This window comes from Saccostrea echinata, unplaced genomic scaffold, assembly GCF_033153115.1.
Source record: "Saccostrea echinata isolate AGI-Se365-2 ecotype Australia unplaced genomic scaffold, CSIRO_AGI_Sech_v1 ptg000022l, whole genome shotgun sequence".
In the NCBI taxonomy this organism is placed as follows: domain Eukaryota; kingdom Metazoa; phylum Mollusca; class Bivalvia; order Ostreida; family Ostreidae; genus Saccostrea; species Saccostrea echinata.
The window spans coordinates 12207110-12234703 of NW_026889771.1; the positions used below are offsets into that span (position 1 = coordinate 12207110).

Sequence of the window (27594 nt, forward strand, 5' to 3'; positions counted from 1 at the left end):
AATGTTTCATTTAAATGAAATTTTTTTTTTTTTTTTTTGCCTGTGAAAATCTTTGCAAATAGTACATAATATTTCATATTTTTCTTTAATTGATTTTGTCCCTTTTACTTTTTCCACAGTATCTGCCACTATAAATCAGTTTTTGATTTATTGACATAAATACTTCTTGTTCTTTGACACACTTTGAAGTATGGGTATTTTGATAGCATTTCCCTAAATTTTACTTTAATTAGTAGTATCTAAACCTACAAACATCGTGAATAAATGAACTTCCGGTGGACAAATCGGCCATGTTGAATAATTTTCTTTGTGGAAGAAACATGTCCTGAAAGGTCACCTTTACTAAGATGTAAAAAGAATCCAGGTTTATTTCCTTAAACAAGGTATGTACATTCATTTCCCCTCATTGTATTTAAAATTATTGTTATCATTCCCTAAACCTGTTTTCAGTAAGTCGTGGACCATGGACGTGTAAGTTCTATGAATTTACGCCATATTGTGATCTTTTTTCGTGAACATGGTGTACACTATAACAATTTTTGTCTTAATATTATTAGTTACTCGGTCAGTTTGACAGCTAATACGGAGTCATCCAGGGTATGAAAGTGAAATCCGTATTGGGAGGCGAGAAATTTGTTAAACAGGTTGGGACCACAGTAACCTGACGAATAGTTGGTGTAAACCCCCCCCCCCCTTGAGAATTTTATTTAGACACGATAACTAAGCAAATATACATGAATTCCTAGTCTATCATACAAATACTTCAATATTTTATATCATTTTCCGTTTTTGTCAAGTTGTAGAGATTGCCTGTTTATGGTATATAAAAATATTAAAGGTAAGACACAAAATTTTGTAAACACACAAGGTGCCCAGCTTCAAGGGAGATATTCAATGTTAATACAGTATTTTCAATGAAATTTATGCAAGAGGCATTTCAGGGAGATGTTATAAACTTCTCTAATATGGTCGCACCCTGTCAAAATGATTTATTTATCCTAAATTCATGTTTATTTACCCAGTTTCCTTTCGCTAGCAACCAAACAGGAGGTTTTGATTGCTGGTTGTGGAAAACATCCAAGGAGTTCCGTTTAGCTATCTCTGGATTTTTCTTTACGCTAATCAAGGTAGTACTTGACTGCCTCCTGTTTGGCACACAGTGGAAGGTAAGTATGGTAAAAAATCCCAAATTTAGGTCAAAAAAATATTGACCGGTAGTGACCAGTCGAAATGGAACCTTATAAAGGGACTCGAGAGTCATCCAGGGCACAGACACTTGTTTATGTAACAAATTTTTTAACTCATAGTATGAAAATAATGTATATAACTACGAATTATATGGATTATCCCCTCCCAAGAGTTGCAGTTTTTTACACTCAAGGGAAAACAGGTTGGGCACAGACCACCAAATGGTGGTTTAACTCTCATTTAGTGGTCAATTACCCATATCCGAGTCAGTATTTTTTGACCATATGGGAGAGAAAAATTGTTTTGATTAATTCCGCAGAATGACATGGGATTTCGCATAATTTAAACTTGTGTGGAATAAGATATAAGCATTTATAAGTTAAAAGAGAAAAATCAGAAATTCAATGTGGAATTTTTTACACTGAGTCGATCAAATATTTGACAAAAATCTTAGCCCACATAAACTAGTGCTACATTTCTATGCTTTTACTTAAAATGAAAAGTTCATTGTTGCACCTGTCAATTGTGTTTCTTACTTTCTATTTTGATCATACAGCAACCAATTGAATAATGTAAACCAATAAAAAATGATGATCTTTCTTGGACTTGGTCAAATGGCTGATTTAGCTTCGGAGGCGCATTAGTGTCAATTTTCAATTAGGAAATAAAAGGAAAGCTGAAATGTGTGCTTTGATTTTGTTTTATTTTTTTACACAATGCTTTATTCTTTATATAATAGGATATACTATGAGACAGTCAGGAGGTGAAACTGAAATCCGTCATTCTGAATATGACGATTTCTAGTCATAAAATAATTTTTTTTATTGTGGCTACAACTCATCATATTTAAGAAAATGATGAAAAACAGTCATAAAAATTTAGAGTGTTTCTAGAATACCAAGTTACCTCTCTTTTAAAAGAACTTGGATCCTCCAACCGAAAAATGGACAGAAAACATCGTAAACAAACTTCATTTCTCAAATACAGTTGACTACAATACTGGTTATGTTGACAGTACAAAATTCCCAAGCCAAAATAATAGTGGAAGAGTTATTTGTCAATTTATTTGCACAAAATAGCAAAGAAGACGAAAATGACAATATTTCGTCTTTACAAAATGGAGGGTGTGGTTGCACTGAAATATCTGGCATGTTTTACAGGGTGCACTACTTTTTTTTTTTTTAATAGTTTTTATCCCCTCGCGCAACTAGTTGCAGAGATATAGCATCACTGCTGTGTGTGTGTGTGTGTGTTAGTGTGTCTGTTACAGCTTGTGGGCAAGATTTAAAGAGAACCTTTGCACCATCCATTCTCAGCCTCCACATACTTGTGTGGCATTGTAAAAGGGGGAACCCTATTCATTTTCAAGTTAATCTGTTAAATATTTCTTAAAATATCGCGTTTTCACTACCCTCAAACCCTGAAATTTGATGTACAAGTTGACAATACTCATTTCCAGTTAATTAAACTCAGGGTAAATTCGGGTCGCTTCGGTAAGCTGGTGTACTAATTTTGTATTTGCATATTGTCATATTATTGTGCTTATCTTGAGACTGCCTGTATGAATTAAACGTATCATCTCTGACACTGAGTAATTGAAATAATTTGATGAACGTCGCGGTTTAAATACCAAATTACCACGTGTCTGTTTACAATATGGACTATGCACTACTCAGCATAATTAAGTAAAAAAACGTAAATTTTTGAGGCCTGATATTTTGTAAAATAATCTTTAACAGTTCATTCTAATCGATTTCTTGTAGTCAATTTTCATGTAAATTAAGTGCCTACAATTAGTGAAAGAAAAGTTAGAAAACATAAAACAACATTAAATTTGTTTCCTTCTTCAAAATGTAACATATAAAAAATAACCGTACTGAGACAAAATCATACGATATTTATTGTATCATGAAGGAGGCGTATCGTTTTACCCCTATAAAAAAGACCACCATTTGTTCAGTGGGGTTAGACCACCCTTTGGTGGGCTGTGCCCAACATGGAAAATGGACTGGCAAACTCTTTATTACCATTCTCTTCTACAATAATTTATCTTCACAATCATATATGGCAAGCTTGTCTTTATTTTTATCTCCGTAAATAGCATAAAAACTCTGCTTGCTGACTGCAAAATTTGTCTCGCATCATCTTTACTGATGGTGACCCCAAGGTATTTGCTGGAGTCAACCACTTCTACGAGGTGCCCATGCTTGTGTAGTTGGTAATGATGGGATTCTGCTTGTTGGTAACTTGTATAGCTACACATTTTTAGCCGGGCTTATTGCTCAAAGAGCAATTGCCGGCTATTGTCAGCCTGTTCAATGCAGGAAGTGTTGACCGCATAGTCGCCAAATTAAAGTTACGTGTAAAAATATAGTACTTACTCTCAACCACTTTTGAGATAATACAAATGCTAAATAAAGCAACAAAAATGAAACGAAGTTTTATCTATACAAATAAACATCAGTAGTAATGACTTTGAAAACTTCAGTCCAAAGTCAAACACCATAGTTCATCTGCGTAATGTTTTTTTATAGTCAATGTTGTCGTAGCCTAGTTCTCTACAAAGACGGAGAAAAGCAGGAGAGGGAACCAGATACATTCAGCGCTGCCATGTTAACTCTGACCCTGATAAATTCGGACTGTGGTTTTAGGTCCCAAAAACTAATTGCTTTATCATTTATTTTGATATTTTAAAATAAATTTTTCATAAGATTTTTAACAATTATTTTCAAATAAGATGTCATTGAACCCTTATTTTTATTATTATTATTATTTTTATAATTGTTTGTACATATTCTTCCAATATCTGCAGAGCTCATTATTTAGCTGTTAATACAATGTACAGGTATGGCTCATGTAAAAAAAAAAATCAGCTTTGTAAATAAGCCCGGCTCTCTGTACTCCTGAGTACTTTGATTAGGCCAAAAAAAATAATAGACTTGTTTCCTGCTACCAGCCTGAAAAAAAATAGGGCAGGTAGGTAGGAAATTTTTTTTATTTTATATTTTTATTTTATTTTTTTTTTGACAGCATTTTTGGATATGAACTAATATAAGATCAAATTAAACATGTCACAGGTCAATATTGTCTTTTAAAAATTAAATTTCATGTCTTTTTATGCACAACTCAAGTGGTATTTTATGAAAGTCCATATTTAAAACAAGAATTTCATGAAAAGCTTGTTTTGTGTTAACACGGAAACCGATTACAGTGACAAAACAATGAAATTCCGGAAAATCCCGATTTTTTTTCTTTCAAAACTTAAAAAAAACTTTAGGGTCGGGTGCAAAAAAATAGGGTAGATCGGGTAGCAGGAAACAAGACTATTATTTTTTTTGGCCTTAGCTCTCCTGAGCCAAAGACTCACCTCGTAAGGCATGTACCTCATAATGTTCTTTTAGGTATGTCATTGATTTGATGTAAAAAAAAAAAAAAGAACAGCAGAGGCCCTGTGAGGTTACCTGTGGATGACCCTATTGATTTTAAGGTCACAAAGTCAAATTGTAGTCAAACTGGGCATATAAAGATATTGACCATCAATATGTTCAATTCCCTTTGCTTGTCAGACATCAAACTTACTACACTAGTTCCCCATAAGGAGTAGGAAATCCCTTTTGGTTTTGAGGTCACAAGGTCAAAGATCAAGGGTCAAACCATTCAAGACAAAGAAAGATATTATTTGTTCAGTATCTAATTCAGAAGAAATCTTTTCTTGACCATGTTGACTGACATCAAACTTGGTACATTGCAGACTGCAAAATGACATACTGCAAAAATGAGATCAGACAACCCCATCTCTAAAAGATTTTTTTTTCACAGGTTGAAATTTAGTCTACAGTTAAGTTCAGGAGTCTATGTTACATAGTTTTTGATAAGCATGTTATAGTGAAATGCTGCTTCACAATGAGGTTTTTCTCTTTTTTTGGCAGAAGTTTCTTGATTCAACACGTCATTTTGGTGTATGTAATCAGTGACAAACAGCCATGGCCTGTATACATTTCAAGTTTAAGAACAGCCTGGACTATGATTCCATTACTTTTGATGGTCTCCACATAGCCCTAAAGGACCTGAAGAGGATGATCATGAGCAGGAAGAAGCTCAGGGATACTGATGACGACCTACAAATTATCAATGCTATAACAAAGAAAGGTAAGGCAACTAGGCTCTACAAGGTTTAAATGTTAATAATTGTCATAAAATTACTTCAATGTTAGAGTGTACCTTGTTTAATAGGTAGGAAAATATAAATGCCTTGTATTTTACACTATCAATATCATTGGCTATAAACTAAAATGAGAAGGTTTGAAACCATTGTAAATATATCTTTTACTGCTCAAGAAGTTTGTAAAGGAGAAATGTTGGATAATGACTAAAAAATAAAGTGTTCCTGTGTTATTACAGCATACAGTAATGATGATGAAATGATTCCAAAGAACTCGTCTGTGATTGTCGCCCGGATTCCAGTCACTAACCCTGCTCCTAGGAATGGACCAAAGACCCTGTATGTATCAAACTTCTATTTTATGCATTACTCTTATTTTTGTGATTAATGGGAAAGAAATGCAGAAGAATTGTCTTTTTTTTTTTAGTGGAGTAGTGAAGAATTACAGATGTATTAATCAAAGGATCTTTTTATGAATTGAAAAATGTTTTGAATTGCAAATCACATTGCACTTGTGTGTAGGGATGGATATCGGCAAAAATTTTGTATCGTGATGTATCACGATTTTTTCCCAAAAATATCACGATAAATCGTGATATTTTTACACACAATTTTTACTACAATTTCAGAAGAATTTCCATAACGTTTTCGAAAAATATGCTATAAAAACGTAATTTTACTTTTTAAATATTTATTTATTTAATATAAAGAATGTTTAGATACCAGTATACTGATAAAATTACGCATCCCTACTTGTGAGAACGTAATTCTCACATAATTTTTGACTGTGGTGCAATTGAAGAATTAAGTTGTGAATAATAAGAGGAAGTTACATATTTCTTATATTAGAGGATGCATGAAAATTAAATCTCCCGAATAAATACAATGAGGCCATCTTTAAAAAAATGTCTGTTTGCCTTCTCCAGACCTAATGGCTAAAAATGGCCCTACTCAAATTTGTTTAAATCTCAAGGAAACAATTTCTTAATTATTCAAGAATTTTCTCATTCTGTCATCAACTATTTTATTTTTATACTGGCAAGTATTTGATCATTACAATGCTATTTGAAATACAACATCCTATTTAAAAAATCTTGTAACAGTAGTTTTTTTTTTTACCCCGAGTTGGGAGTAGGGCAAGCAGACATTCTTTTAAAGATGATTTGATGTAGTCTTGGGAAAAAAAAACTTCTGCAAAATATGAGTGATTTACAATTAAGAAATAAATATATATAAGCATACAAAATCTTCAGTGTCTGTTTGAAAGTTAACTTAAAATTATTCCACAGACATGTATATTTATATTTCATTCCTTCCATTTTACAGCAATCATCCAAATGCCTACAAAGAGGAACCTAAACCAGTATGTATAAATGTTTGGTATAGTATAAATCATGAAATTTCAGTCTCTGTTTGATAATATATTTTTATCCTTATCTCTGGAATGTCTAAAACATGTGTAAGTGATGTAGACACATGTAACAAAAAAAATCTTGTATTTCAAACCTGTGTGTATAGGACTTTGACTTTGTCTGTATTTGTGTGTACTTGTAATTATAATGATTTAAAATGAGAAACACACCTGTGCTGTACTCATCTGAGTTATGGTTGAGTGTTTCTAAAGGATGTTCAAGATCTTGAAGTGTATCCAGTAATTTACTTACACTAGAATTGAAATGTCACTCAAGGTATATCATTTTGTTGTCAAGCATTCATATGTGTTCTGTGTATTGTTCTAGTCATGGTATTGTATTTTGAATCTTGTATGAAATAGTGCAATATACTGGCAAAGTACATTTGGTACAGTGTTTTTACAATTTTAATGAGTTTGGTAATGATAGCAAAAATCAACATACAAAGGTAATGAATTGTAAGTATTACATTGTTTATACCACTGTTGTCTGTATTCTTTAAATTAAGGTAAAAAATTGAGTGTGATTGCTACAGTATTTAAATTATGTCACTAAATAATGCGCATTCGAGAAGAAAGAAGAGCAATGAAGACTGATATTAAATAGACTTTCGGTGAATTATTGCGCATGTGAGCTGAATGCAGACATGGAGACCCCGAAATGGACTTTGTAGTTATGTCAACAGTTATCATGAAATTATTTAATGTGTGTTTCAAATCATTCCTATTACATTATCTTTGTGGCATTACATATATTGAACATATTGTAATGTTATTGGCGGTAAAACTATTGTTTGAATTGTTTTGGAAACATTTCTAAATTTGAAAAGTTGATAATTATTTATTGTTCAGAACTGTATTGTTAATATTTCATGCATATAAATTACATTTTGATTATTTGATTTCTGCATATATACATTTGTTCAAATCAAATAATGTTTTTAGCATAAGAACTTGACATTGAATTTTTGTCAAGTTTTATTTTGTTAAATTTATCCTTAACATTAAAATGTCCTTGCCTTATGTCATGTTTATTATCATAATATTGATATTGCATTATATAACTGTATACCTGGAAATTCTACTAGAGTAAATGAAATTCATTTGAAATGGAGTTTAAATGGTTGTGAATGGTAATTCAATCAATTTATATTTTTTGTTTGTTTGTTTGTTTGTTTTATTTTTTTTTAAAAATTCAAATCATGTTAAGTAAGCATGAAGTTTGTCCAAGCACACAATTTCTTAGAACTTTCTTGTATATTTAATAGAAAATACCTTTTAAATGTCAAGGTGTTTTTTTTGTACTGATGAACTAATACTCAAATCTTTGTTTTTATTGGCAGAAAACTAGGCATGTTTAAAACAGAAGCTTGTGTATCTGCTATTTGTCTGTTTACACTGCCTTACATTTCATATATTTATCTGATATGTGCCAAGCTCTAAATATTTTTATTATGCATTTATTTTGCTATGAATTTAAATTTTCTAATAATTTACACTTGTTATTCAGCTGTTAATAAACACACAAAGACTACCACCTATTGTCATAATTTGGCTGAATTTGTATGTGTGTGTATGTGTGTGAGAAAATTAAGGAATGGATGAGCAGATTTGAAAGAGGTTGGTAACCTGTCTGAGTTCTGAGTTCTCAGTTCCTTACCTATGGTTTCAGTCATTTTAAGATTAGTTCAATACTTTCCTTGTAAACTTTTCCATTGATACTCGTTATAAGAAAATATTTTTCTTTCAATTGAAAATGGAGGAAGGATATTTTTTGGCATTACTTCTATTTTATTTAAGTGAATTCATTGTCGGTAAATTTTCTGCTATGTTCAACCCCTTGATTGTTAAGCAGAATTTTAAAACAGAAAAATTATTTCTTTGAAATAAGCAAAAGATTAGATAAAACATGATAAAATATTTGCAGCACATGAAAAAAAAATTATTTCAAGTCCCAAAATTTGAAGTGTATATAAGTTGAAAATACATGAGTTCTTTGTAATAGTAAGGCACAAAAACTAAGTAAAATAAATATTTATAGGATATATGGTGGCTATTTCTAACCAATAGTATTTATGTTTGTACCTCACCCCAGTCAGCAAAGAATTGTAGTCACACCCCAGTTTTGATTTAATAAGTGAAAGAATAGTTTAAAAGACAACTGCATTATGTAAAGCAAGTACCGGTAGGGAAAGGATGAAAGTGCCATGCAAGTGCAGTGAGTGGTATAGTATTACACTGTATGAATCTTATTAACAAGTCCATCTTTTTCAGATTATTCTCTATGTAGCTAGTGAAAAGAAATACATTGACAGTGGAGACTTGAAGGAGAAACTGAATTCAGAAAATTCTTACTTGTTTCTTGACTTTGCCATCATAAGCTGAGATTTGACTTAAAATATATAGCATATTTGATTCTGATAGAAATTGGCTTAGCTGATTTAAGCCGGGTAAACTTGGCAACCTAGCAAATGTACAGTAATGGGAAAATTGAATTTCTTTCAGGAAATGTTACCTAACAAAGAAAAGGACTACACTTTTACAATCATGTTCATTTCACCAGAGTACTTTGATGAAAGGTTTCATGTCTTAGAAAATAAACCACTTTCGATACTTATATCTCCAAGGAAGCCAAGCCACCTGAGCTTAGCAAATATTTCCAGCTCAAAAGGATCACCAGGCAAGATGCATTCGCAATACCACTTTTTTTATCAAGTGTAAATTCACTGGTGTTACCCGGGCACATCTGATCATCAGAATCAAGTATGCTACAAGGAATCTTGTCAAGGATGCATATCGTATATGCAGAATTTTTAGCAAAGGTTCAATTCTGGTACTATAAGCAAGAGTGTTGAGATCACTAAAATTGAATATTGCTAAATTCATTTTGCATTGAAAATAACTGTTTTTTCCTGTCGTTATCGAATTGCTAAAATCACTACTTGCTAAAATTATATACCGATTTTAAAGGAGAAATCGCTAAATTTGCTTCTCGCTAAAAATTCCACTTATACAGTAAGAGTTGCCCTACCCTGTGTACATTGACCATAGTCATCATAGAATTAGAATCACTTTAATTACTTCCCACTAAAATTATATACCAATTTTAAAAGACAATTGCTAATTTTGAGTCGCGCTAAAAATTCCACTTACAAAGTAAGATTCACCCTAAATCTTTTGTACCCTGCGTATATTGACCATAGATGTCTAAGATTAATGTGTTAACTAATACTAAAATTTTTATTAAAATTAATATGCAATTCAAAGTAGGGAAAGGTGGATGAAAGTGCTGTGCAAGTGTAGAGAGTAATATACACTATATGAATGTTATTAATAAATCCATCTATTTCAGAGTATTCTCAATGTTGTAGTTTGTGAGAAGAAATTAGTAGACACTGGAGACTGGAAGAAGAAACTGAATTCATATTATTTGCACTTTATCCTTGACTCAACTATCATAATTTGGGATTTGACTTGAGGTCAAATAATCCTTTCAAGGATGAATAAGAATTGCCCGAAACATTTCTACTCTACCCATGTACACTGACAATAGATGTTAAACTAAAATTTGTGTTTATAACGTGGATTAGACGGACTGGGAGACCAAAATGACAGGACACAGAAATGACTGGGAACCTCTACTGAGTTAATATTACAAATGACAATTTTGTTAATCCCATTAAGTTTAGAAGATAAGGAAATTGTAGAAGTTCGGGATTTACAGACCGGGGATATAGGCCTGGATAGCTCAGTGGTTAGATCACCTGACTTGTAAGAAAGGAGTCCTGGGTTCGATTCCCGGTCCAGCCATATGTTTTCTACATGCATTTCTCCTTTCCTACTACATTTGGTGGCCATTGTTGGTGCCATGTTCAGGTTACGTTATGTGTAAATTAGTAATTCCTGACAGGGCCCTAGAACTTGTGTCTTCGAGGTCGTAGACTGTTTAAGGAGCAAGGAATGTACAAGAATTTACAGACTGGGGATATCGGCCTGGATAGCTCAGTGTTTAGAGCACCTGACTAGTAATACAGGGGTCCCGGTTTCAATTTCTGGTTCAGCCATATATTTTCTTCATGCATTTCTTTCCTACTACAAAATCATAAGAAACTGTAATGTAGAATAGGTCTTCAAGTAGTACGATAACTATATAAATCAAAGGGATGACATGGGACAAATTTAATGCACTTTATGAAGTTATCAATGACTCAATACATTAAGTCAGTGGAAGTTCTTAGTTGTCAGCATTTTGTCAGATAATTATACCCTTCTTCTTTTCCAAAGAAGGGTGTAATGCTTTAATATTGTAACAGTGTAGTTTTTATTGAACAACAGGTCAGAAAATCAGTTGTGGAAACCCCTGTGACAAAGACTCAAGATTTATTGGAGGTAGATATCAATTTGAAAAAACAGTTTCTTTTTGCACTCTATTTATTTTCTTCTTTTAAGCACCAGGATCAGTAATTTTTCTTACATGTCAAATACTGGGGAGGGGGGATTTCATATTAGGTAAAAAATGGCTAAAATCCTCTTCAGTATAGGATGAATTTAAGCATAAAAATGCTCTATAAATCAAAAAAATTGATACCAAAATGTACCCTTAGTGAAAATTTTTATAAGATAACTAAAATCGTGATTGGTGAAGGAATTGTAAGCAATTATATTAATCTCTTGATGTGCTTCATTTAAGACTGGAAACCTTCTTGATGCCAATGCATCCGAAGAGGACAAGATAAAAGCCATGATGAGGCAGTCAACAATGGACTTTGACCCATCAAAGTAAGACTTAATCATTATCTTATTTTGGTAAAACGGTTGAATTTTTGTATTTCTAACATCAGTCTCAAGAATACTAAGGATATGTCTGTGTTAGATGTCCCAACCACTTTTTAACCTCAATTTCACTAAGCCTTGGATATACATGTAAATGTTTTTTTTCCTTGGCCCCATCAAGTTCAAGATGGCGAGATTTGACCGAGTGAATTCTTAAACAATCAGTAAATTTGTAAGATAGAGAATTTTTGTATGAAACACTTTCATTTAGAAGAACAGATCATTTTAATAAATAGATTATAACATGCACAATTCAGAATATTCCAATTTCATTGAAAATTAAAAGCAGTGACATGTGTTCTGTGATTTCAGCTATGTAACCAACAAGAAAGCCCCTGTTGGAACTCCTTCCCCCACTTATATTTGTAAGAAGTGTGGAAAATCCGGGCACTTCATCCAAAACTGCCCTGTAGAACCTGGGGTAAGTCTTTATCAGATTTTATATTGAACAATATCCAATCTTTGTATTATTTTTTATGAGAAATCAAATACGAAAGTAAATTTTTAGATTTTACTAATCTCTTGGAGCAGCTGAAAAAAGACAAACATTTATACTCGCATTTTTTGTACAGTAAAGCAAAAATGCCAGCATACTATTGGTATTTTGAAAATTAAATAAGAAACACACTATGGTGGTTTTTATCTCATCTGTATTAACAACTTCATTCAAATCATGCCCTAAGCAATAATTTGGGCAGAATGTTTTTTTTTTCTGTGAAATCTCTGTTTACCCACTTTCGTGTATATACTGTACAGCAGGAAATTAACTCGCGGAGTTAATATTCGCGGAAATAAAAATTCTGCGAATACAACATACAGTGAATAATTCTTCAAAAATTGATAAGGATAAATCGAAATGTTACTGATATCTGTGATTAGAGTCATTAACTCTATTTGTGTTTCCTTGCAAACATAAAAGCAGTAATTGATATATAGCGGATATGTAGACTGTCTTCCTAATTATGCGGGTGTACGGATTAATTACTAACATGTAGTTGTTGATTTTTTTAAGCTTAATTGATAAATAAACATCCTTAACTAACATTTCATTCTGCCATCCAGTAGAGGTGCGATGTAATTATCTATAAAACATGTATTGTTAGATTTCACCCGTGCGTATCACTCAGTCTTATTATCTTTAATCAAGGCACTTAGAATACGAGGTAAAGACAACACTGTTACACATTAATTCAATTTTATTAACAGTTCAACATTTTGACTACGCAGCACAGTTAAGGTGCCAAATGGAAATATCAGCGAATTTTTTCGATAGAAAATACATTCTTTACAAGGATGGGCATTTCTTTTTAGGACTTTACTATTATTGGACAAATGCAGTGTGGTTGAAAACTAAATGTTGAGGACGATTAGATTTCTTATTAAGACTTGTCACGTGATGTGGCAGTCACGTGATTTTAGCAAATATACCTGAAGTATTAAGGTCATCTATAAATTCTAATATTGCAAGGGCATAACCAAGTTAAAAATCCAAGTTTAACATATAATTATTTTCAACACTCTTTGTAGTTTGTGAAAAGTGCTGCGAACCTATATAGATTCTACTATCTAATTGCTAAAATTACATTTGTTAGACTGTATGTTGAATATTTTGCTGGTCAAGTACATTAAATATAGATATAATTAATTCATTTGCAAGATTTCAACAGGTTCGCAGCACTTTTCAAATATCTTCATACTTCTTGAGTTCATGTGTAAAAGCTTGTCATAATTCATTGAGGGTATGCCCTTGCAATATATCGATTTATTACGACCCTTCTATTACCATTCAATGAATCTGCATACAAATATACGACAGTATCGCTTGTCTAGGGAATGTACGGGAAGTATATGAATAAAATCATAAAACAGACATCGCATCCAAGTTAATGGCCTCTTATATATCTACAATTTATATTTTATTTAATTACAAAATACATTTTTCATTGTATAAATATAACTTGATCCGCCTCTCACTGCATACAAACTGCTTCAAATTTTCCGATATGACGTCACATTGACAAGTGCATTGCGATCAGTGAATTGTTTATATATTGCTGTGTGGGATTTAACCAATGACAATAATGCATGCACTAGTTAGTATTGATGTAGTTTAAAGCTATTCATAAGTTTAAAATACCAAATCATTTCATTTTGTGGTAATTTGAAGAACTTCTATTTTTGTGTGATGTCATAGTAAGCATTTCCCGTAAAAATTAGGCCCCGCCTCCTTACTGCAGCCTTAACTGTGCTGGGTATCGGTACTGACAACTGATTTAGATTCAGAGGGATTTAAACATACTGCAGTAAATACTACTCTGTACTCTACTCAAAACATACCAATGAACGAACACCTTCCAAAGGGCTTTTTTTACATGAACGTTTTGGATACAACTTGAAATCACTTGAATAAATCACTCGAGTTTAGACTCACATGTATTTCAAAAATATTTAATAAAAAGAAAGAAAGAAAGAAAGGAAACACGAGAAAGAAAGAAGAAAATTTATCTGAATGCATAACATTGTAAATCGTACGACATTTTGTCCTCTTATCCAATCGAGATCAGTACGGTGTTTCGTTCTATTTAATCAGGTTCAGAAGCGACACAATACGCAAGGAAAATATTTGCAGTGCTTAAAAAGTTTTTGTATAATTTTTCTTTTCCGCGAATTCAAACGACCGCGATTTGCTGCAAATTGAACAAATCGCGATCTTTTCCGACCGCGATTTTAATCTGCTGTACAGTAGTTATTTAAAAAAAATTGAACAACTGTGATGAATTTTGAATTAGACAGTATTAATATTTCCCTTTTTCCTGCATAGGAGGCAATCGATAAGGAGAAGCTGGCCAAGAGACCCACAGGAATCCCCCATTCCTTTCTCACCAAAGTTGATGACCCTAATGCCAAGGGGGCTTTATTACTAGGCCCAGGTCAATATGGAGTACCCACAATAGACATGTAAGCAGAATGAATATAGGGAAAGACATAGCTTATCAGTATTTTACTGAGAGTTTAAAGCAATGAAGATTTTAAATGGCTGTTACTTAAAACTCTCAGTTTTGAAATTAATTATCTTTATGTCGTTGCTTCTGAAAATACGTTTTTGTACTACCACAGCATTTTATGTCACTTGTGAGGGTACTTATGCTTGTTGATGTATTCAGAATGTGAAAGTATTTTGTTTGATCTGTTTTAAAAGTTTTACTTAATTAAGTATGAACCTGTTCTTTCATGGAAAACCTCTGTTTGTAATAGGAATGCCTACAAGGAGAAGAAGAAGGAGCGCCCACCATTCCTACCCGAGGAGAAGTTGCCCGAGCCCAAGAAGGAGGAGATCCCTGCGGAACTCCTCTGTCCTATATGTAAAGATCTTTTGACTGATGCAGTCGTTATTCCATGCTGTGGAACAAGCTTCTGTGATGAATGTAAGTGTGTACAGTGAAAGAAGGCAAATTTGTACTAGTATTTAAAATAAAAGAGTTGAAGTCTGATGCAAGTTTAATTGAAAAATTGTAGAACAAAGGAACTTGGATGAGGAATGGTAAATTTGCGTGTATGATTGGTAAATTAATGTACAGTAAAACACCCTTACAGTGATCATGCTTATAATGAATTCACGCTTATAGGGAAATGATTTGTGGTTAAAAAAAGTATTGTGAACTTAACGGATATAACGAATTACTTTTATCAAGAATCAAAATTGTCAGTCCCAGGCACTTCACTATAAACATGTTTTACAATACTATTATGTATGCCTGATGGTTAGAATAGTATGATACAAAATTGTCTCTATTTTCAGGCATAAGAGATCATTTGCTTGACACAGAAGATCATGTATGCCCTCACTGTCATGAAACAGATAAATCACCTGACAGTCTTATAGCCAACAAATTTTTGCGGCTTGCTGTCACTAACTACCATAATGAAACTGGATACACAAAAGTTACCAAGGCCATGTTGAAGGCACAGCAAGAAGAGATGAAGGCTAAAAAAGCAGCTGCAGCTGCTGCTGCTAAGAAAATGGTAATAAAGCAAGAAGCAAGTAAACCAACGATGTCATCAGAGGTGAGCAGTGCCCCACAAGCAATTCCAACTTATGGCATGAAATCTGGACAGCATTATAAAGTTGGTGGAGGATCTAAGGGGGTGGGATCTCCAAGATCTCCATCAAAGTTGAATGACTCCCAGAATGGCACAGATCATGCTCCAGGGAACAAGCCTTCTCTCACTGTGAATGCCCCTTCTAGGTAACCAGATAATGATTCTTTTTAATATGAAGTAAACTGTATCATACTAATTGCTTTATAAATCTGCCTTCTACCTCATACCTGCCATACTTGAAATCCCTTTATGTTTTAATATTAATGAATGTGGGTGTTAGTGGTACTTGTCCCTCAAAATCTTTAAAAAGTTTTGCTTTTTATGCCAGATGTTTTGCTTTAAATGTGAAAAAAAACTTCTGGTCACTTTTATAAGCATACCTAACAGTTTCCTTTCAATTAGAAGTAAAACAAAACAGATATACTTAATTTTGGTATATGATAATGTATTCTTTCTTCGATTTTGTTGAGAAGCTTTAGCATCCATGGGTTTTGCACCCAGACCTGTTAAATTTATACAAATTAGATGTCCTTTTAAATTAAAAACCAACTGTGGGACGGAGAGGGTGTTCAAGGCATCTCCCCCAAGACTTTCTTTCCCTTTAAAACTGACCTAGTACCCCCCCCCCCCCCAAAGTTAGTTAATTGCCTCTGTGTGATTGGTAAATAGAATGTTTGTTTATCAATCAAGATTTTAGAAACCATGCAGTCTGACTTTAATATTGACATGAATTTTATGTTTAATTTTTACAGTGCTGTCCCTGGTGGTTTGAGTCCACCCACTCCATGCAAGGATGAAAAGGATGTACATTCAGTAAGTCACTGAGGAAAAATATGCTTGCAAAAGTGCATTTAAAAAATTGTAATTCTTTTAGCTAAACTAAAATACAAGTCCAATTTTAATTAGATAAATCAGAGGTACTATAATATTTGATTTACCCCCCAAAAAACTGAATTCAAAGTCAAGATATGGTTCCTTCATTACAGCCTTCAGTGTCTTCAGCCCCTGTGTCTATTCCCTCCACTTCAGGACCAAGTCAGCCAGGATTATCAGGTAGGCCCTTGCATTTGTATATAAAGGAAGAGTTCGGTAATCTCTACTCCTATTTGAATACAGCATGAGTTTGATGACTCCACAGTTTTATTGAAAACTGGTCTTCTATTTTTTTGCAGGTCCACCTACTTCACAACAAATGTTATCAAGGTACACAACTCTCGAAGACTTTATCAGTGACAAAGTGTTTGTATTGAATGGTAGTTTTGGCATGTATAATTCTGCTTCAGCCATGATAAGAATCTGTGTGATCAAAGAAAGATTATTTTATTCATTTATTTGTTCCATTTTAATTCCAGACCTCCGTTGATTCCAGTGACTTTTCCGACTGCCCCCATACAGCCTATTGGAGTACCTTACAGACCTCCGAGTAAGTTAATGTTAGGCCTTTCCAAGTTTTTTCTATGTTTAGCATCCACTCATCTTTCAAAAACCTACCTACCTATTCAAAAAAAACACACAGACTTTATAGCCATAAAATTGGCGTCATTCAAAGAATTTGATTCCATTAATCTATTTTTTTTAAAGAAAGATCTATTCATTAGCAAAATCAAAGTATTGAATGCTTAAAATATAACCAATATGACATATTTAGAGAAATTGACAGAATTCAAAGATTTTGACCAGAATAATCAATTTCAGGACTCCTAATTTGTTTCTTTTTTCTGATAAGGGGTATCAAAAACCTAGGCGCACGCGAATGCTAAACATAGAAAAAAAACTTGGCATGACCTTGATGATATATGCAACAAATGCATTACAAAAAAAAGATACTAGCTTGTATTTGTAGATATGCAAATTAATCATGTTTAATATTAAGTACTGTGGAATCATCATTGTCCTTGGGGGACCAATGGTTGTAGATTTCATGGGTCACCCTTGGCCATGAAATTTTATTTCCATGAACAATAACGTTGTCGAGGCATTGATTCATTGAATATTCTGCATATATAAGTTACACACAAATTTACATCCTCAGGAACCAGGTAAATTTTGCTTGCCTGCCAACTTTGACCCCCATCAATTAAAGTGATTCAACAGTATTTTGAAACCCTTGGTTCCCAAAGGTATTGGAATTCAAAATTAATGGAAAACTGTATTCAAACATTAATATAGAAATAGAAACATGAAGTTTAATGCATTTACAGTGCCAATAGTGAATGCAGCCATCCCACCACCAGGATTTTTAGCCCCCCCTCCAGCAGGACCATTTGGACCAGGACCAAGGTTTCCCCCTGCACCGGCAGTGGTTCCACCTTTTCAAGCAGGTCCCCCTCCACCTGTGCCTTTAAGTAAGGAGGAATTCTACAGACAACAGAAGAAACTACAGGAACAGCACAAAAAGTAATTAGATGCTTTCTTTTAGTAGAAAATTACAGGGATAAGGGAAGGAAAGCTTTTCATATTTCTATGTTACAGCAATGTTGAAAGATTACAGATGTTTATTTTATCAAAAGCCCAAAATTTTTGCATTGCAATGTATATGATTTATGTAGTTCTAGGTTTTGTATTGCAAAGTTGCAGAGTTTATCCTTAATTTTAGAATTATTTACTCAATGGTTGAACTAATACTTGCAAATTTGATGAATGTATTAAATGTTTTTACAGGAAAAAGGCAGATCCAATGGATGTGTTCGCAAGGGAGTTCATGGACTATAAGAAGAAACCAAAATCTCCTTCAAGATCTAGGTAATGTGGGGGAAAACTACAAGCTATACTGGGTGATAGTGCACTTAGCAATGTTGTTACCAGTATGTTTTCAGCACATTCATAAATAATAGAGTTTCACGTGAAGACTTTATTCATTTATTTCAGGTCCAGGTCTCGATCCAGAACTCCACGGCGATCAGTCTCTCCACGCAGGTCAAAGTCACGTAGTTTGACTCCCAGAAAAAGGTCACTGTCTCCTAGGAAAAGGTCACTGTCTCCCAGAAAGAGGTCACTAACTCCCAGAAAAAGGTCTTTGACCCCCAGGAAAAGATCCTTGACACCACGTAAAAGATCTTTAACTCCAAGAAAAAGGTCTTTGACACCCAGGAAAAGATCTCTTACTCCAAGAAAAAGATCTTTCTCACCCAGATCAAGAACCAGATCGCGATCCAGATCACCAAATCGTTCAAGATCCCCTTTTGGGAAACCTATGTATCGTTCCAGATCTCGCACTAGATCACCTAGGTCAAGGACTCCTCCAAGATACAGATCAAGATCTAGATCACTCTCTCCAAGGTACCGCTCAAGGTCACCAAGACCAAGGTCATATACCAGAAGTCCTCCAAGATATCGTTCTAGGTCAAGGACACCACCACCACCAAGATGGAGATCTCGTTCCCGGAGTCCTGGCAGATATGACAGATGGACACGGTCTCCACCACCCTATGGCCGTCGGAGGTCAAGGTCACCCCTACCTCCCATGTACAGAGGCAGGTCAAGATCACCCCCTCCTTATGACTACTACCGACCTGAGTGGGATGCACCACCACCTATGTATGGTGATTATAGAGGTCCAAAAGGCCGGCCAGTTGGAAGAGGACCTCCTCCACCACCCCATTATGGCTATCCACCTGATCCATACAATAGGTAAATTTCTGAGGGAATGTGTGATAAAAATTGTTTTGCTGAAATTAAATAGTTTTATTATTTTTCAACTCATACATTTAGATACTTTACTACATGTACTTGTTTTTAGGTTTGATCAACATGCCTATGATGAGTTCTACCATGAGTTTTACGCACGATATGGAATGCCTCCTCCACCACCCCCCAATCCTGCCATGTATGACGCTCCACCATACCCTCCCAGAAGATCTCGATCTCCAAGAGAGAGACGACCATACAAAGAAAGGCCACCGCCTCGCTCCAAAAATGAAGATAAGCCCAACAAAGCAGAGAAAAAAACAAGTGACAAAAAAACAGAGAAGAAATCAAGCAAATCTAGCAGCAAGAAGGAGGAGGGAGGAAGCAAGAAAAAGAAAAGTGAGAAATCAGCAAACAAAGGAAAGGATGAGGAAAATAAGAAAGAGGAGAAAAAAGAGAATGATGAAGAAAAGAAAGAAGAAAGCAAAGATAGCCATTCAAAGAAAAAGAAGAAGACCTCTTCAAAGACTCAAAAGAAAGAGAAAGAGGAGAGTGAGGTGAAACCAATAGAGGAGAAGGTGGATGAAAAGAAAGATAAGAAAAAGGAGGTGACATCTGAGGATGAGGAAGAGAAGAAAGATTTGATCAAGAAAGAAAAGATCAAGGAAGAGGCAGGCAAGAAGATAATTAAGGAAGAGGATGTTAAAGCTGTCAAAAAAGAGGAAGATATGATGGCTGATGAAAAATCAAACGAGGAGAACATAAAGACTAGTAAGAAGAGCATTTCTAAGAAGGAGGGTGGGGAGATAATGGAGGGTATGAAATCACCCAAAGAAGAGATAAAATCTGCAAAAGAGGAGAGTTCCAAAGACGGAGATAGGAAAGCCAAGCGTAAGCACAAAAAGGGGACAAAGGAAGCTGTAAAAGACAAAAAGCTGGTGGAGGAGGAGGAAGCAGAAGAAAGTCCTGCCAAACGACAGAGGGTGGAGCAGATGGACGAGGACAAAGATCAGATCATGTTGTCTCCACCAATCTTGTCAAAATGGGAGAAAGACGACTACCAGGAAGACATATCCCCTCGCAGGAGCCGTAAACTGTCCCCAGAAGCTAAGCCAAAACAGGAGCGCAAAATGTTGCCAAGGTTGTTAATAAATAAATTTCTGTTTCATGCTGGCTGTGCTATTTTGCAACAGCAGTTTAATAAAGTTGCACATCTGTCATTTTCAATAAAAATGGAGATGCTGTCTTGACCATTTTAGACATCAAACTGAAACTGATATGAGTGAAGCTTCAACAAAAATAATCATTTCTTTACATACTGTGAGTGCTTGCATATCATTTTATAAGAAAGCCAATTCATTGTATGATACAAAATAATCTGAAAAAGAAATGAATATAAAGAGAATAGCAAATTACATGTACTGAAAGCAGGAAACTAGGCTTGGAATGTTAGAAATAAAGTGGGGGGGGGGGGGGGGGGATTAATCGGTAAAAACACAATTGTGAAAAAATAAAAACATGCAAGGCATGAAACGTGGAAAAAAAAGTAAGGGGATTGATCAGTAAAAACTATAATACAACAAATCACAATGGGATATTGCATACTTGGAAGCAATAGGAAATATACATGTTGCAGCAATATTATTAAGAAGCAGTAGATATTAGTAATTTGCTAATTATGGCACTCCAAAATATCTTGCAGTTAGTTTATATGATAAATTTTGATTTTGTAGGTCACTGTATAATATGCTTCAGAATACAACCATTGTGTTGTACATTTCAGTGATATTTGCCACATGTAGTTAGTATGTTTCATTGAAGAAAATTAATAGAGGTTTAGGTTCATTGACAGTGACACAATAATGTTAGACAGGATGAGAAATTCTATTCACAAGCACATAACGTATAAATTGGCTTCATCTGTTTAATCTGATCTGGCCATATTTTGAACTTAACAGTGGTAAGGGAGAAACCAACTTTACATAGTGAATATTTAGTAAAAAAAAAAAAATTTGGCCTGGAACTTTTTGGACCAAAATCTAAAATTTACATAGAAGATTAAATGCATAAATGTAGTCATACAGTAATGTGGGTTATTGGTACTTTTGATATTTTCCCTCCATCTGTCATGATTTTCCACTAACAAATCCCATTTTCCACCAACAAATTGCATATTACACCAACAAATCACATTTTTGGACCATCGGCTTATGTAGTTGGTCAGAAGTACTTTCTTTGAAATCATAGAGCAATGCTCAGTGAAGTGCACACTGAAATCATTGAATCATCAAATCTGTTCTTTGTGAAAGGTTAGACATCTCAGAAGTAGGCCATAATGATATTATTTTTTTATGGTTATGCTCTTGGATCTCATCTTTCACAATTTAAATGTCTTTATATTGCTTAATTAAAGTTCAACAGCCGTCTGTTATACATGTATGAGCAGCTGCTATAATATGCCCTGGCACAGTACATGAAGCATTTCTAAACTAAAACATCATCTTTCACTTTAGTTAGCTTTATGAATTGATTTATTGGATGAGATAACCACGATGAAGACAAGTAAATGTGATAATTAAGGCCCAGCAAGATTTCCTGAATGCCCTATAGTAATCACTTCATCTGTCCAGAAACTTCCTTTGACAAAGAAGTAAAATTTCCAGTTGCAAAGTTTTTGAAAAAGGATGACTCTTGGGATGAATTATTTTTCTGGCTATGTAGAAAAGTTGGAAACTTTAGCTTAACATGTCTTCGTGAAGTAGATTCTGATAAAATTATAAACCAGGACTCTATGAAGTTTACATTCCCTGTAAAATTCTGGTCCTTTTTTCTAATAAAACAAGCTTGAATGGTAATTGAATTACAATTCTAGTTAATTCTAGAAAAAAAAATTTAAGAACTGGGTAAATACGATACTGTTTTACAGGTAGGTGATGAAAGTAAAATTTTCTATTATTCAGGGAGTTTCCTTAAATTTGATACAGTCTATAGTTTATTTGACAGAAGCATTACTCTCTATGTCCCTGTAATCAAAGATTTGGAGGCATATAGTTTTTGTTCTGTATATCCATCTGTTTACGTGCAAAAACTTTAACCTTGCCCATAACTTTTGATTGGTTGGAGCTAGGGCTTTCATATTTCATGTGTATTCCTTGTGATGACCTTTCTTTGGGTACCAACATATTTGACCTTGACTTTGGAGTACATTTGACCCACTTTTAGAAAATTTTATCCAACTTTAAACCTTGGCCAAAATCAAAGAGAGTCGCTGTCCATCTGTCATGTTTTTGCAAACTTTTTACACTTTGAACATCTTTTCCAGAACCCTTTGCCCAATTTCAACCAAATTTGCAACAGCATCCATAAGTGGAAGTGATTCAAATTTATTCTAAAAAGGGTTATTTCAAGGAAGATACTTTAAGGAATATCGAAAATTTGATAGCATTTTTAAAAATAGTTTCTAAAGAACCACTGAACCGGGAAAAAAAAATTATTTGTAAGCTTCCTTAATGAGTGTAAATTTCAAATTTGTTCAAATTATGGTTCCCTAAGGGAAGGGTTGGGTCTTTATAGGGGATTGTAGTTTAACACATTTAAATACATAAAACCAAGATGTGTTTGTGAAACACTGATGCCCCTGTATGGCAGCTAAAGGCCAAGGTTTCAAATGTAGGTCAAAGTCCAAGGTCAAGAGTTCAAAAATGTGGATAAAAGTCAAAGGTTTTGATACAAGGAATACACACGTTAAATATGAAAGCCCTAGCACCAACCAATCAGAAAAAATGGTCCAAAGTTGAGATCATTAGGTAAAAAATATTGGTACAAAAGGAAAGGTCTCAAAATCCAAAGGTGAAATATTAAAGCTATAGCACCAACCCCTCAAAAGCTGTAGGCAAGGTTAAAAGTTTTACAAATGTAGGTTAAATTCAAAGGTCGGTACCCAAGAAAAGGTCTTTTCAAAAGCAATACATGTGTGAAATATAAAACCCCTAGCACCAACTGTTCAAAAGATTTGGCCAGAACAAAGTCTGGTAAAATTGTGCAAAAGTAAGTCAAACTCCAAGGTCAAGAAGTCAAAAGTATTGGTATCTAAAGAAAGGTCTTGTCACAAGGAATACACATGAAGTATGAAAACCCTAGCACAAAACATTCAAAAGTTATATGAGTAAGGTTAAAGTTTTTGCAGACAATCAGATTAACAGTCAGAAGGGCCATGGTTACTTGGGTGACCATTATGGCCCATTGGCCTCCTGCTTATATTAAAATTATATATATATCCCTCTTTGAGGTACTAGCTGATTGGTCAGTTGGTCTGTTCAGTACTAAAACAATTCAATTGTAAAGTGATTTGCAAAGTTCTTGGATTTTCAAGAGACGAGTGATTAGATAAATGGTGTAAACTTATAAGATGATACAGACTCATGGTAGATCCAACTTAAATTCAGAATAGGGAAGGATTACTGTAGTAATAAGTAGAACAAGTACATTGGGAGATATCAGTGCATGTCGGGTAAATTAATTTTTACATGGATGTCCAGTATAATAGGTTATCAACAGTAAAGAAAAATGCACTTATGAAAATGAAATGTTGAATCTTTTCTCTTTCTAGATTCTTCGAACTCGGTCGGAGACTTACTTTTTGAAAGGTTACTTGCTCAATTTGTCTCTTTTTTTCTATCTTTTTTTTTTTTGCATCAATTTTCATATTATCACCCAGAATGAATTACAGTGACATTTAAAGTCGTGATATATTGGAAGTTGAAAAGGTTTTCTTGTGCATAAGAATGTCAGGCATTTGTTATTCATTTGTAATCTGATCTGTATATCCTGCTGATGAGGAAATGCTTCAATCTTTTCATGGTGGCTATTCTTCAATTTTTTATTTTAATTTTTTTCTTCTTTTTTTGCTCTGCAGACATTTTTACATTGAATATCAACATGTATAGAATACATTTTTTTGCAGGGTCATTTATCATTAAATTTTTGTTTACTTAAGAGTACATTCTCATTATATAGTCTCTCAAGCCCCATTAATCCAGACACTTGTGTTCCAAGCAAACTGTCCGGATAAATGAAGTACCGGTATTCAAACTACTTCAACATACCTTTTATAATTGATATTCTGTTCCCTGGAAGTTTAGCATCTGAATTATTGGTGTTTGGGTTAGCAAGGCTTGACTGTACTTGTGTTTAAACTATACACAATTGATTAAGAAATATTAGAAACATGACGTTAAGATATTAAACCATCCATTTATGTAATTAAAAATGAAAATATTTTCATAAAGATTCTAAAGGAGATATACAAATTTTATGCTCAGATATATTAAAGTTGTTTTAATTTGCATGTATTGTAGGTCAGTCATAGAAAAAGCAGAGAAAGCTTTCAGCCAGAAACAACCTCAGCCTATCTCAGTAGCATCATCCATTAAGCCCTCATCCAGCCTTGCTAGTCGATTGGAGAAATCTCCTCCCCACAGAATGAAATCCCCTCCCTCCAGGCTGAGGTCACCAGAGGGGAAATCTCGCAGAGTTTTCATGGAGAGCCAGTCCAACAAAAAGGTTGAAGAGGATAGCAGGAAAGTATTGAGTCGTGATAGGTCTATGCAAATCACTGTCTCAGGGGATGTTAAGTCAAAGAAAAAGTCCAAGGACTCAAAGAGTGAGATTAAAGACTTAAGGGAATCCCTAATGGAAAAGCGAAGGGCTTCAGTAAGGAGCTCATCAACAGAGGAATGGGATCAACCCAGAGGAAAGGGATTCAGTCATGATGACAGGATTTCTGTGAATTACTCCCGTGAAAAGGATTGGGATTTTGTAGAAGATGACAAGAGTAATGATGGTTGGATAACTAACAAGTCAAAAGGTTATTCCAAGTCATCAAATTCTAGGCCAAGTGGTAAGGACAATGGTGAAGAAAAAAGATCTGTTTCAAAGGAAAAGACTATGGAAAAAAGTAGAAGGAAATCTAGAGAGAAGGAATCTCCAAAAAGGGCTAAGAAAGAGGAGGAAAAAGAGGATAAAGGTGCAAAGAAGAATTCTAAATCTCAGGAGAGGAAGGAGGAGAAAGGGAAGATGGAGGACAAGAAAAAGAATGAGGATAAAAGTTCCCAGAAAGAGGGTGCTGAGGTCACAGAAAAGAAAGAAGTGAGTAGTAAAAAAACAGCAAAGGAGGAAGTGTCAGAGGATGTGAAAGACAAAGTGAAACCATCACTAAGACATGACAGAAAGGAGTCTGTGATGGATGAATCCACATTTGAGCCGGATTATAATGAAGCCTTGGGAAGTGAGGATGAAGAGGAGGTGCCAAAGCCGGAGGTGAAAAGACAGTACTCCACAGCAGAGAGTGAAAAAGTGGAGAGTGAAAGTGAGGAAGAGAGCTCAGGAGAGGAGAAGGAGAAGAAGCATAAAAAGAAGAAGAACAAGCATAAGAAGCATAAAAAGAACAAAAAGAAGCATAAGAAAAAGCATAAAAAACAGGATGATGGTGATGAGTCTTCATAACATAACAAAGAACAATACTTATATCTGACTATTTTGTGATGGAAGCTATTTTATGTAAATATCCAATCACATCAACAAGGGCATTTTCATGATTTGTGCAGGTACTAGTAAACCTGGTTTAATTCACTTTTCAGCCATGTTGCCTAGGTTATCAAAAAAGGAGATGATGCTAGTAGCAGCTCTTTAAAAACTCTCAAGATAGGAAAAGGTTGATTCATGTGTTCAAGTTATAATATATCTGTATCCTTCCAACTAAGTTGTGCAATTTAATGTATGGGTGAGTGTGATGAATGAGGATGAAGTAGAAATTTGAGAAGCTAGGACATTACTATACAGTATTACAAAGTGATACAAAAGTTATAAAAATTGATAAATATTTTTATGTCACAGTTTCTTGGAAGAAAAGTGACAAAATGCTTTTTTGTGTGTTTAATAAATCATGGAGTAATTTGATTTGTAGATAAAAGTGCATCTGCTTTAAGAAGCTGTCAGTTTTGTTTTAAAAGTACTAAACGGTTTCAAATTAAAAAAAAGAATTGTTGTACTTTCCATCTTTTAAGCTTTTAGAATTTTAAAAGTGTTCAAGCAATATCTCATATTTATTTTTTTCTATTAGTCTGAATGACTTAAAACTATCTTTTATTTGATTTGTAAATCAAGTGATCAATTACTATTCCAGTTTAATTTTGTGTATACTATTTTGTACATACTATTAAAGTAAATAAACACAGAATAATTTATAGTTTTGCGTTTCTCATTAGTATATATAGCTAAAACATGAAATAGTTATAAGATAAAATGTAGACAGAGTAATGTGTATTGAAGACTATGAAGCAGCCATAGACCTAAGTGAAAATTTCATAAAATGAAGATTTACAATAAATTGATTTTTGAAATTTAAAATTAACAGCATGATAAGGAGACAATATTTAACAACATTTCAAATTTTACGTAGTTTCTAGACGAGAGTAAAAATTCAAGACAATTTACAAAGAAGATGGGCGAGCGAGCAAAATGCCTATTGTGCGACAAATAAGAAAGTGAACTTGTCAAAATTTTATTTGATATTGCATTAATAACATTAACGTATACTTTAAGTAAAATATCCACAATTTTCAACAATCTTCAAATTATTTGTCCATGAAAAAGCACACACATACAACAAAGAGGGAAAAAATGATGACATCGTACTACACACAAATTTTCCGCATGCGTTGGTCTCTGCTTCATTTTTTGAAAGATTATACTCAAAAGTATGGAAAAATACACATTCTTCGGTTAACAAAACATGGAGCAAAGTCCCATTATACATTATGAATACACTTATGGTATCTTTCCGAGGAAGATTTGAAGTCCATTTAGTCAAGGGACATATCACAAACATAACTTGAATTCTGATATTGGTTATGAGCAGTATAGCATAGTGGTTAGCGTGTTGGTCTCGAAGAAATAATTGAGACTCGGGATTCTTATTGCTTGGGTTCGAATCCCAAATATACGGCTTTTTGTTACATAATCATAGAATGATTTTTGCCAAAAAAGTTTTGTTTAGCATTATTTCATACTTTCAATAAAAAGAATTTAAATTCACAAGATGAATATGACATTCATTTGAAGCTATAGGCATTTTGCACATCTTGTTCGCCCATCTCCTTTGACTTAAGTCTAATACTGCTTCATGATCCTTGGGCCAGTACTGAAAGTAAGTGAGAGTTGTTGACTATTATTTAAAGGTAGTTCAAAATTTTCACATCGTTACTCATCAACA

The 27594-nt window shown here is 33.9% G+C and overlaps 1 protein-coding gene across 1 annotated transcript; it reads left to right on the forward strand.

Moving 5' to 3' along the window:
* The first annotated feature begins 270 nt into the window (after nt 1–270).
* Nucleotides 271–26299, forward strand: LOC133190414 (E3 ubiquitin-protein ligase RBBP6-like). The gene is made up of 19 exons (XM_061326034.1): nt 271–383; nt 5118–5337; nt 5590–5689; nt 6677–6713; nt 11097–11150; nt 11452–11540; nt 11907–12015; nt 14416–14552; nt 14850–15019; nt 15394–15841; nt 16448–16508; nt 16682–16748; nt 16868–16898; nt 17048–17118; nt 17897–18092; nt 18357–18437; nt 18564–19325; nt 19435–20463; nt 24680–26299. The coding sequence occupies exons 2-19, from the start codon at nt 5172–5174 to the stop codon at nt 25824–25826; spliced, it is 4755 nt and encodes a 1584-aa protein (XP_061182018.1). The 5' UTR covers nt 271–383; nt 5118–5171; the 3' UTR covers nt 25827–26299.
* Nucleotides 26300–27594: the final 1295 nt, after the last annotated feature.

What these genes read in the sequence shown, in the direction of transcription:
- LOC133190414 (XM_061326034.1), top strand. Translation starts at nt 5,172, where the DNA reads ATGGCCTGTATACATTTCAAGTTTAAGAACAGCCTGGACTATGATTCC. An exon ending in AGACTCAAGATTTATTGGAG is followed by an intron (nt 11,151 to 11,451) that starts GTAGATATCAAT and finishes GCTTCATTTAAG; the next exon opens with ACTGGAAACCTTCTTGATGC. An exon ending in GGAGTACCCACAATAGACAT is followed by an intron (nt 14,553 to 14,849) that starts GTAAGCAGAATG and finishes TGTTTGTAATAG; the next exon opens with GAATGCCTACAAGGAGAAGA.